The following is a 12,598-nucleotide window of genomic DNA, read 5'->3' on the forward strand; positions in this document are numbered from 1 at the left end:
TATATATATATATCAAATTAAAAATCTATATATACAATGTAATTTTCTGACGAAGGGGTGTCAAGTTAAGCTCGAGAAGAATTTCACCAGCTATGGATAAGAACTACTTCTTGCAGAAAAGAACTCAATCAGAAAATGAAATGTCTTAGTATGTTGCAATAACCTTTTACTCGGTTGCATTCTGTATTGAAGATGTCATTTTACACAAACTGGGCACAAAGAGAAGTGTAGGGGGTAGTTATCTCTAGGGGAAAAAAAGAATGATGCTGTTATTACAGTCTATCTAAGTCACTATACTCGAGCTTGATACAAGTGATAGTATATACCAAGAGTCACATGCATATTACAATCGAAACTGCAAAAATTTACATTGCCTGGTTAAATGAAAACGACTACAAATTTTATACAGACTGAACCTGAATGGTCCATTTACTCTTAATAAGCCGCACATCGGTGCCAAAGAAAGGTCAATCTCCACATTATCTACTGCAATCATTGCTCAACTGACTTCTTCTGAGTCCGTCCTTGCTTCCCTTGCCCTACATGACAGGTTGGATAAATTTATAATGTTAGCTCCAGCAAATAATCAGACACAACGGACCATTATTGCTGAACTGCGATGAAGTCGGGTATTCTAACAAGGAGATTCAAATAAACCTTGCAACATAATACAACTATTTAGCCACCTTTGCTACTAAACTAGATTCTTCCCTAATGTCAAGGAAATTAAACAATTTGTATACAAATATAGTACTAATTGTTTTGCTCTGTTTTCACAGTATAATTTTCCAACGAAGGTGATTCAGAACCTCCTTCCAGACCATGTAACTCCTCCCCTGTTATCAAAGAATTTCCAAGTCATGCACTTCTATTCAAGGAGAATCCAAAATTGCATCACCCTTCTGAATATGGCACCCAGCATTTGGTTACACTATTTGAAAGCCTATATCACTAATACAATGATCTGTGTGACGTCGACTACCTATTCCTATTTTTGTCGTTGGATTTTTTCTGTAAAACAAAGCAACATATTCTGAAGACATATAATTCAAACATAGAATGTGCTGAATCAGAAACATTTCCCTTTTCACTAGGCTAACATCGAAATCTTATAGCCTAACATCCTTAAAATTCCACTATCTGACAAAATACCCTATCTCTATCAGCTTCTATCAACATACAGAATGACAATCAATTTAGTCATAAAATGCAAAAAAATATATTTGATATTCATTATGCTCAAGCACAAATGAAAACAACGAACAAAATACCTCTTAAATGATGTGTGGATAAAAAATTGCCCTTCAAAGAAAGAACGGAACAAAGATTTGTGACAATTACATCATGCACATGCAATAGCATGAAGTCACCTATGCACTACTTGATGTTAGCAAACCAGAGTCATAATTGGCTCACTGGTCAAAGCTCCAGAAAAAGTTTGTAGGCCTCAAATAGTGAAAGAACGACATTTATGTACCAAGCAAATTGGCTCCTAAGCTACCAGGATGAGTGGGTGACAAATTTTGTTTCACCCCATCATTACTTACAAAAGCATGAATATTATGCAGCAGCAACCAGCTTAGTCTGACGAAACAGAAATAAATACACTCAATTAAAAAAATTCCTGTGTTAATATCAAATTATGAAACACTAAGAATAAGACTTACGACATCACAGCAGTATAGTATTATCTTAGATCTTGCTAATTAAACCACACAACAAGCACGAGTATGATAGAGATTTCAACATGCAAAAGCACTTCATTTCTACATACGAAATATCAGAAGAAATCGTTTGAGACTCACTGAAGCCTTTTGACCTGTCAATTTCCTAGCAGAAGGTGCTCGAACAACTGATGAAGCAGCAGCTACACGTATTCTGTAGTACAGATTGTACGAGGATGAAAGTCAACAACTTAGAATCTTACCACAATGCCACTAGGAATAATTGTAACAGCGAGCCATGATTATCAACAAAAAACAGACAATTTAGAAGTAAAGTCGGTTCTTACGACCTTTTATGAACGTCTACATATACGTCAGTCTCGTCCACAATTTCCTCCTGCATTCATGATGAATCCAATTATGAGTAGAATGTGGTTTCAGTTATTGAAAATGATAAAAGCTGAAGAAAAAGGCATTCAGTAAAAGGAAGATATAAGTCTAATTGGATAATGAATTTGAATTAATTTTGGAAGTTAGTCAACAGGATGTTCAAAATCCCCACTTCGAAACTTGCAATGACTTGCAAGCACCAAGATAAAAACCCATACGAACTAATACATAAGGTAACACATCGGGAAAAAACAGATTACCTGCAGGAGTTCCTCAAAAACATCTTCCAGAGTAATGATGCCAATAACTTCCCCATCTTCAATATCTTCTGCTAAATATGTTGAGTTATTTGTCGTAACACCCTTTTGATGCAACGACGGTAATTTCATTTCTTGATTCTGCAATGAGACCTTATCAATATTTATAGTAACAATGTCTGATTTTTCATCATTCTTGCACAGGAATGGTGTAGTTAACTGTGAGTCCCCATTACAAAATTTGTTTTCTCCACCTTTGACACCAGCTCGATCAGATTCAAGGTTGCAGTCTTTCTTGCTTACTTTCTCTACAGCTGCCATGTGACTGCTTCCCTTTTGAAATTCATTGAGAATATCATACAAAGGCATATCCTCTGGTACCCTGAAACACTATGTATGAGAAATTATATTTTCTTTGTGTAGTCTACGTCAAAAATTAATACATAATGTACCTAGGCATTCTCCTGATGGAAACAGCACTAACATGGGTCTCTGTTTCTGCTCGTACTGTAAGAAGACTCTTCACCTGTAAGGGAAGCTGATGCTTTATTAAATCACAAAGGGAAACATACACAAAATATTTTGAGATCAAATTTCGCACAAACCAGTAGAAGTCCGATAATATTCTTTGGATGTTCAGAATAAACAGGAACACGGCTATGACCTCGTGCCAGGATTTTCCCAATTGCTTCCCTGAATAGATGAGCTTGTTAAATAAAGAAATCTGTACATCTCTTGGGGTTGTCAAGGACCAAAACGTGAAACTTCAGTCACTCACTCTCCAGAATATTAAACTGCTTAAATTAATTAAGCATTCTCAATATTTTACAGCAATAAGAGGAATAGCCCATGAAAAATGCAGAACTTAGCAACAAAGGAGGTAGAATAGAATTCTTCTATTCCTTCTCAATGTACCATTCAAATACGGAAAAGAAAAATCACGAAGGAGGAGAGACATAAATGTATCAGAAATACAACTCATCTGAACAAAGAGTAATAGGCGGCCCAGTGGCCAGTGCACAAGGCATCCCCTGTTGGCAGGGTTCCAGGAAGGGTGTACAAAGAGTCAGAACAAGTCATTTCATACATGAAATTTATTCTCACCCCAATATGATCAGTTTGTAACTGCCTTCTTTTAATTATTGCATGAAAAACAGAAGCAAGATCACTCTGGCTGGCCTTCGATGGGGAGACTTTAAGGCTTAAAAATCAACAAGAATAGGTTCTTTGTAAATCTCAGCGTGCATTTGGTGGACATTGTGGAAGGAAAGGAATGAACGATCACAGGATGGGAAACTTAACAGCACTCAGAAAATCAAGATGAATAGCTTGAGCCTACTGTATTTTTGGTGTAAACAGGATTTGGTGGGGGAGGTAGATATTAGTGGATTTTATAGCTCAATTCTAAATTTTTTTGCCCAGTTTTGTCTTTTGAAATTACCTCCTGGGAACTGTAAATCCCACCTCATCAGGCTCTGCTGATGAGTTTTGATGTATATATAAAGTTACCTTCATTAAAAAAAAGGAATGGGTTCTTTGTATCATTCAATCTAGATGCGTATCCAGGCCAATTTAAAAAAGAAAATGGACCAGTCTATCATAATCACAGTTATACATATGGAGTTTATGCAACAGCAAAAATTTCAATCACTCGCTCTCTAGAAGATTAAAACTGCTTAGATTTTCTTAGCACTCTCAATATTTTAAAGCAATAAGACGAATAGCTTATGAAAAATGCAGAACATAGCAACAAAGGAGGTAAAACAGAATTCTTCTATTCCTTCTCAATGTGCCATTAAAATACGGAAAAGGAAATTTTATGAAGGAGGAGAGACATAAGCATATCACAAATGGAACTCGTCCGAACAAAGAGTAAAGGGCAGCCCAATGCACGAAGCATCCATGTTGGCAGGTTCCAGAAGGGTGCACAAAGCGTCAGAACAAGAGTCATTTCATATACGAAACTCATTCTCACCCCAATATGATTAGTTTGTAATTGCCTTCTTTTGATTGTTGCATGAGAATAGAAGCAAGATCACTCTAGCTGGCCTTCGTTGGGGAGACTTTAAAGGCTTAAAAAATCATCAGGAATGGGTTCTTTGTGTCATGCAATCTAGATGGGTATCCCGGCCAATTTTAAAAAAAATGGACCAGTCAATCATAATCACAGTTATATATTTGGAGTTCATGCAACAGTAAAAATTTCAGTTACTCAAGAAGATTAAAACCGCTTAGATTTTCTTAGCACTTTCTATATTTTAAAGCAATAAGACGAATAGCCCATGAAAAATGCAGGACTTAGCAACAAAGGAGGTAGAACAGAATTCTTCTATTCCTTCTCAATGTACCATTCAAATACGGAAAAGAAATTTTACGAAGGAGAGGCATACACGTATCACAAATGGAACTCGTCTGAACAAAGAGTAAAGGGCAGCGAAGTGCACAAAGCATCCCGTGTTGGCAGGGTCCCGGGAAGAGTGCACAAAGCATCAGAACAAGAGTCAATTCATATTCGAAATTTATTCTCATCCCAATATGATTAATTTGTAATTTCTTTCTTTTAATTTTGCTGAGAATAGAAGCAAGATCGCTCTGGCTGGCCTTAGTTGGGGAGACTTCAAGTCATAAAAATCAACTGTAATGGGTTCTTTGCATCATTCAATCTAGATGGGTATCCAGGCCAAATTTAAAAAGAAAATGGACCAGTTTATCATAATCTCACCAGTCCAACTTTGAATTGACATCCAGGGAAAAGGTTGATTCAATAGGCGTCATGGCCACTGCTGCAGTCTGCACAAATCCGAGAAAACTTAGACCATTGTTCTTAGAAGTTGTGAAAACATGTCTGACTGAAGATACTAACAGACAGAAGAAAACATTAGTTTGGTCGGTAACATGATCAGCAGCCTATGCGAGAACTTGCTGACTATTTATTTATTACTCCCTCTAGATCATTTTATTTGATGTGTCTTAATTTGACCAAGCATCGAGTTTAAGAAAGAAATGAATACTTTTGAATTTTGTGGTCTTAAATTTAAGATGTGTATCTAACTATCTTCTTTGATCTATCTATCTATCTATCTATTTATAATCTATATCTATAATTATATAATATAGTACCTTACAAGCATGAACTCCCTAATTTGAATGTTAAATTACGATAATATCCCCAACTAGAAAATCAAATGCATGTTCATACTATCCTTTGTTGTTGTTTTTTTGACAAGGGAAACCCGCAGCTGCTACCCTTTTGGGTGTGCACAGGGTAAAACCCCCACTCCTATGCAATAACTCGCAAACCACATAGGGGAGGTAACCCGCTTCTCGACCCAGAAGGCAAACCCCTTGCTTTCGCTGACGAGGGGTTTCGAACTTGAGACCTCCAACATGGAAGTCACAAGCTCAAACCATTGGGTCACCCCGAAGTGTTCATACTACCCTTTGTTTGCTATAAAATAGAGAGATTTCCTCTCATTTTTAAACTACAAAATTTCTAAATCACATGTTCATACTACCCTTTATTCGCTATAAATAGAGGGATTTCCTCTCATTTTAAAACTAAATTTCTAAGTTTATTCTACACTTATCTTTCTTTTAAAAACTTTAAGTGTGATTTGCAGTTGGTGAGTGAGTTCGAAGTTCAACGGAAATTTGCGGTACTACTATTCTCGTGATACAAAATTGTATATCATCAAATAAATTTTCCTTGGTAAGAGAAAGAAGAGGTATATCTAATCATAACATTGATGCAACACACATTGTGTGTGTATATATATATATATGTATTTGAGTTTGTTACCATCTATCTTTAATACTTATAGATGGTAAATTTTATAAACCATAAATGGTTGCTAATTAAAGAATTAGTAAGGAAAGTAGAACTTGAATTTGTCACTTTCTCTTAATCATTGCTTTGACACGGCCACCTTTTTCCATGTACTGTTAAGTCATACATAATTTAATATACACATGTAATGCACGTATCGAGAAACCAATCTATATTACATTAAAAACATGAACACCTAACTTGAATGTTTAATTACTATAATGTCCCTAATTTAGGTTGTGACTTTTTCGGTGAGCTGTGACTTTTCGATAAGTTGTGACTTTCTTCAAAGGGTTGTGGTTTTTCAATGAGTAGGGACTTTTCCAAAGAGTTGTGTCTTTCCCAAAGAGTTGTGACTTCCCCAAAGAGTTGTGACTTTTCCAGAGAGTTGTGAGGTTTCCAATAAGTGTGACTTTTCGAAAGAGTTATGACTTCTCACAAAGGTCATGACTTTCCAGATATGCATTTAACTAATAAAATTTTTCATTGACCATCTTCATAGGTTCGTGTGAATAAGAGATATATATGACGATCCACATAGAACATTCACAAAAAAAATCTACAATATTACTTTGTGCAAACTTATTATTCAAATTTTCGCTTAAAATTTCTAAATTGATAATCACGTGCAATGCACGTGTCGAAAAACTAGTTATATAAAAAGTATGAAGGTCCTTAAGAATGTTCAAAAATTATATGGAGAATTGATGTTGGTAGGCTTTTTTTTCTTGTGTACGTAAAAAGAGGAGTCCTAAAATATATGGTAAAAGAAAAAGAGGAAAATATATGATAAGAGATAAACTGGAAAATATTGGTAGTTTTTTTCCTTCAAAATTAGCATTGGTAGGTTTTTTGTGAAAAAAATCTTAATTTTATGTTCCTTTGATAAATCAAAGTATACTCATTATAAAAAAAATCCATAAATCGAATTTATGGATCAAGGATGCTTTTAGATGAAGTATCAACATGTTTTTCTATGAAAATGTTGCTTCATTATGAAAGATGATCATGATTTAGATGTTTTATATAAGTGTATTTATGAATATATTATGAAATCGTTATTTTGAAAAGGGCTATTCCCTTCTCAAAAAAAGGGGCTATTCTATGATATGCATGCCCTGTTCTTGCCTTCAAAATTTAAGGCATTGGTTAGGCCTCAAATTTTTACAAATAAAAAAATATGCATCTTAATCCCATCAAATAGAAGAAATCAAGGAAACATTTTTTTGAATTTTTACATTTTCTTCGCTAACACTCACATTATTTATCCTTTTTAACTCCTTTTGAATTTTATTTCGTCAAGTCTTTGATAGTTAGAGTAATATATACACTCAAAAATATGAATCAGTAGTCGAAAAGTGTTAAACAAAGTGCATTACAATTTTTTTTTATTTCTTTCTTAATTTTCATATTAAAGTAGGTATACCAGGTTATCAACTTTTTGAGTCGGATTCTATGATTCTAACTCTTATCTTTAAAGTTCATTAAATTATTACTTATAGAATTATCTTAATAATTCATGTAATAATTGTCTCAATAAAATGATGTTTTTAGTATTAAATTGATAAAATCTTACTTAAAATAATAATTAAAAAAAGTATTTGAAAAAATCATTTATATAAAATATATTAAGTCGTAATTTACATCTAGAAATTTAGAAAATTAAATAAAGACAGATAAAATTTATTTATATTTTAGGCCTCTAACAAAAATTTTGCTTTAGGCCTCGAATTATGTTGAGCCGTCCCTGATGATATGAAGTTTATGATCGGGTTGGTATTACTAGATTCTTACCATTCCAACTATTATGATTATATACATTTAGGTTAGGAGCTTACTTAGCACCGAGTAGACTTGGGATGGAGGCTCACCCGTTAGTAGAGGCAGAGTTCTTTAGTAGCAAACCCTTGTCCCATAACTACTTGCCCCCGTAGGACTTTGACTTAGAAAGACATTAGCTCATGGATTGTACCAAAGCCTAAGAATATTGTTCTTACCTTGGCAAGTAGGACACTTTCTTTTCGATGTGGAAGTAGTACACGAAACTTCATGTTATAGCTCACATGGCTTATGTCGATTGACGGTATACATGCCACACAAGAATTTGGTTTTCTCAAACAATTTATGACTTCCTCAAAAGACTATGATTTAAGCTTATGTTATGATTCTCAAATATTGCATTGACCTTGTTCTATGATTTATGATTTAACTTATCTAGATTTGGTATGGTTTACTTGGTCATGCATTATCACATTTCAAACTTGATTGCTTCATGTTTTTACTTATGCATTTTTCCGATAAGTACATTCCGAGTACTGACGCATATGCCTCTTGTGCCTATATTGTCTCATAATATAGGTTTTGACGTTCCTCCATCCGGTTGTGGCTAGTAAATGATTAGTGTTTGAGTCCTCACGGTTTGAGGGCATGGCCACTTTATCAATTTTGTGTTCATTCAGTCATCTTAGTTTTTAGACTATTTCGTGAGCTAGGGCTTGTCCCAGCCATATCTATCATTATAGAGACTTGTTGAGACATAGTATGTTTTCCGCCTATGAAGTTGTCGTACTCTATTTGGTATTGTCAAGATTCGATATTTTGGACTTCACTTTTTCCATTTTTATGCTTCATTTGGGTTATGTTGTTACCTTAGTGTCATGCTTCTATCAAGTGGCTTGTTTAGGGTCTGTCGGGGTCCTATCATCGTGTCACGTCTAGTGGGTAGTTTGGGTGATGACAGAAATATTAATTGAAACAAAGGGAGTAGCATTTTGAAGCAAAACTACTCTAAGAAAGAGCAGAAGGTTATCATATCTTTTGCTAAACCTTCTTGTGCCAGAAGCAGATACTTTATCAAAAGATATGCCAGATCAAAAAGAAAAAAGGAAAACAAGGAAAAAAACTGACAAGCAAAGTGGAGAATACTGTTGCATACCTTTGTTGCCAAATCCAGTGCTCCGCGAATAATAGTAGTTTCATCATGTGTGAGCTCACCACCTTTACCAGCCTACACTAAGAAAAATAGAGTGTTATTGTAACAATGTTAAGTCACTTATAATGGTATACTAGAGAAAACTGCCGCCTAATAGTGGTAGCTTTTAGGAGACACTTTGGTCATGATCAGCGGCTAAATCAACTTCAGTCTTCTGAAAATGAACATTAATTCAGAGGAATTACCTCTATACCATGGATAGAAACAAGGGCTTTCAACTGAGCTCGTCTGAACAAAGCATTATGATGTCCCAGTACAGCATCAAGAACCTAAGCCATGTCAATTTGAATATTTAAATGTCACGACTTCACAAAGAAAATCTTTAAATTGTAAAGAACAGTGTGACTGCAAGAACTCCTTGAATTAGAACCATATATCAAGTGTAGTGAAAACCTTGATCTGTTTTCTAGCCACAGTAATATAAGATTTCAATTCTGCCCTGTACAGATTAGTCCAAAGTAAAGAACCAGTACACTACTGCCTATGAAGAAGGAGATCTACATCCAATTTGCTTTTCTTTTTTTGGATAGATATCCACATGCAATACTAATAAAACTCAGTTGTAAAGGATAGAAATATCATTTGTTCTGACGTGCAGAACAAACAAACTCTTGATACCCAAAACAAAAGTACTACATTTCCTATACAGTACTTTCAATTTTGACCACTATCACCATAGATGGTCCCATCCGAATACTGTCCAAAATAAGTTGCAGCAAGATCAAATAGGAATAGAGGGATAGACGACACACCAAGTGCTAGTAAAGACCCAAGAGAAACAAAAATTACCTTTCCAATCGGGTAAGAAATGGGATAGCAAATGATCATAAGAACACGAACAAGCCAGACAAAGTTTGCACCTACAGCAAGCCCATATCGGGAGCATATCGCTTGTGGAATGATCTGAATTAGCAAGCAAAAGCAATGACATTGTCGCAGTTCACAGTTCAAGAATACATGTAGTTATACAGTGGATGGAAGTATATTACCTCACCAAAAGCTAAAACAAAAGTCACAGAGAGAACGACAGCAACAACAGGATGGAAAATTTTGTCTAAGTATATTGGAAGAGCCTGCAAAGTCCATGATCATAACAGAAACTGTATCACTTATAAATGTTACCACTACACATTGCAGGCAACAGCCAAAAATAAATATTTTGTATTATATGTGGTTCATATAAGTGATATCTACTTGTTGAGAATGGGTTTTAGTTATGTCGCGTTGATTTTGAACCTATTGCAATTTTTAATATTGTTATTACAACTACTATTTATATATAAAATTACTTTTTACTTTCATTTTTACTGGTATCACGGTGAATGGAGTATTCACATACCCGATCACAGCTTGTTTGGGACTATGACAGAGTTGTTAGTGTACTTCATTATACTACTACTTTTGGAAACATTTATACAGTAAGTAATAGTGAACTTGATAAAGAAAGCTGATCAAATTATGAGAAACCCGTGCATGTCCTTTATATGATTAAGACTTTACCCCCAACTACTCACCTCCATTGCAGCCGCATTACATAAAAGCAAAGTTACAAGAAGCTGATGCTGCTTTTGAACAACAGGTAAAATAGTAGCTGAATTAAACAGAAAAACAAAAGAAACAAACATCAATTTCTCGAATCAATAACCCCACATGAAAAAAATTCAAGATTTCATTCAAAATCAAAATCAATTGAGAAACCTGCTTGTTTCTTCTCAGTAATAGTACCACTCCTTTGAAGAATTTCAAGCTCAACAAGTCCCATTGACATCAACCCCAACGTAAGCCCAGACATAATTCCAGCAAACAGCACGAGAAGACAAGACACACCCGCATAAACAAACCACCATGGATTTCCAAATTCAATATCCTGATCATCCACACCAAAGGGTCTCTTCGTTTTGTGCCCAGCAGCTAGGGCTATTGCTACCACATTCATCACTAAACCCATCACTATTAATTTTCAGGAGAAAACAAAAATCGGTGGTGGAGTTGTTGCTCTGTAGAAGTGACAGCAAAAATTATATAATATATATATATACACACACAAAAAAAGGAGAAACTGAGCTGGTGACAAACGGCAAGAAAATGACAGAAATATGAAAATGAAAATATAATAATGTCAATTTTAAACTAATTAGTCTTACGTTACTTGAATTGGTTTTTGATTTTCATTACTGCATTAAGTAACGGCGGAAGGTGAACTGAGGGCCACCGTAGACGGCGGAAGGTGAACTGAGGGCCACCGTAGACGGCGGTCGGATTTGGTGAGAATCCCAAGAAGAACAGAGATAATCAGTGAAAAGGGAACACGACAAAATCAGTTTCGTTTTGCAGGGTATATACAAACAAAGGGTATCTATGGGAAAAGGACTAAGAAAATATTCAGTGTGGGGACCAAATAAGACATTTTGCTTCGACTAGAGAGTTTGTTTGAAGGTGAGTTATCGACTATTTGGAGTATCGAGCTGGTTATAAATTATTTTTTTATATCACCTCTTTACTCTAGAGCTTTTATTTTTGCTTGGTTATATTCTGAGCAACTCTCTCTTATTGTGGTGGGTGATTTGGAGGTGAGTTATTAGGGATCGATTGGGTGATTTGAATTTGAGTTATGAATGCATAATATCATATTTGATATTCTCTCTGTTTTAAAAATAATGATTTTTTTTAAATTTATTTAAAAAAGAGTAGTTTTTTCCATTTTTAGTAATATTTTGATTTCAGTTTTTCATCTTGGCAGTTTTAAGGTCATAATATTAAATGACAATTTTATACATTTGGCAATAATTTTCTCAAACTACATATCAGGTCAAACAAGATCTTTTTTTTAAAACAAAAGGAATTATAGATTAAAAGATAAGTTAATAAAGTATAGAATTGATATAATATTTGATTTATAATTTAAAAATCTATATAACTAAATACTAGTACATGTATACTTTATGTTATAAAATAAATGTGCTATTATATTATATTTTTATGTACGATAAAATGTGAATAACTAAATTATGTATTTTATTTAATTTTTAACATGTCTCAACATATTCTTTTAATTTTTTTTCTTAAAATCTTAGTATAAAAGATTCGTTTTAGATTATATAAACTCAATAACTCATAGTTGAAGTTATTCCAAATTCAAATATAATATTTAAGAAATCATTAAATACTTTATACGTTTAATCTTTATCTACAAAATCGAGATTACTTTACTCAAAATTTCTATAAAAAAATACATTTTTTTTGTATTCAATTATTTACAACCACATATCTACAATGTCTTTATTACGGTAGCAATTTGTGGTGCAAGATCACGGCATTAGAGACTTCAACTCATAACACTCATACTATAATCTTTGTAATCACACTAAAACGTTTGACTTGGTATATTTATTGGTTACTTTTTGTAATTATTTTACCCAATCAATATATATATATAAATGAGGACCATAGACAAGGTGATGTGACACCT

General features: G+C 34.1%; 1 protein-coding gene across 1 annotated transcript; it reads right to left on the reverse strand.

Annotated features, from left to right (window-relative positions):
• Positions 1–155: 155 nt before the first annotated feature.
• Positions 156–11,536, reverse strand: LOC107030747 (putative DUF21 domain-containing protein At1g03270). The gene is made up of 14 exons (XM_027911910.1): positions 11,274–11,536; positions 10,828–11,126; positions 10,644–10,720; positions 10,119–10,202; positions 9,919–10,032; positions 9,315–9,398; positions 9,073–9,144; positions 5,034–5,101; positions 2,917–3,004; positions 2,764–2,837; positions 2,315–2,693; positions 2,015–2,061; positions 1,806–1,878; positions 156–539 (listed from the first exon to the last, which is right to left on the reverse strand). The coding sequence occupies exons 2-14, from the start codon at positions 11,075–11,077 to the stop codon at positions 480–482; spliced, it is 1,470 nt and encodes a 489-aa protein (XP_027767711.1). The 5' UTR covers positions 11,078–11,126; positions 11,274–11,536; the 3' UTR covers positions 156–479.
• Positions 11,537–12,598: the final 1,062 nt, after the last annotated feature.

Source organism: Solanum pennellii, chromosome 9 (assembly GCF_001406875.1).
Source record: "Solanum pennellii chromosome 9, SPENNV200".
In the NCBI taxonomy this organism is placed as follows: Eukaryota; Viridiplantae; Streptophyta; class Magnoliopsida; order Solanales; family Solanaceae; genus Solanum; species Solanum pennellii.

Bases quoted from the DNA above. Each gene is read 5' to 3' on its own strand.
- LOC107030747 (XM_027911910.1), bottom strand. From the start codon at position 11,077: ATGGGTTTAGTGATGAATGTGGTAGCAATAGCCCTAGCTGCTGGGCAC. The intron at 2,062-2,314 runs GTAATCTGTTTT...TCATGAATGCAG, and splicing joins TTTTTGAGGAACTCCTGCAG to GAGGAAATTGTGGACGAGAC. The intron at 540-1,805 runs GTGAGTCTCAAA...CCTGTCATGTAG, and splicing joins TGACAGGTCAAAAGGCTTCA to GGCAAGGGAAGCAAGGACGG.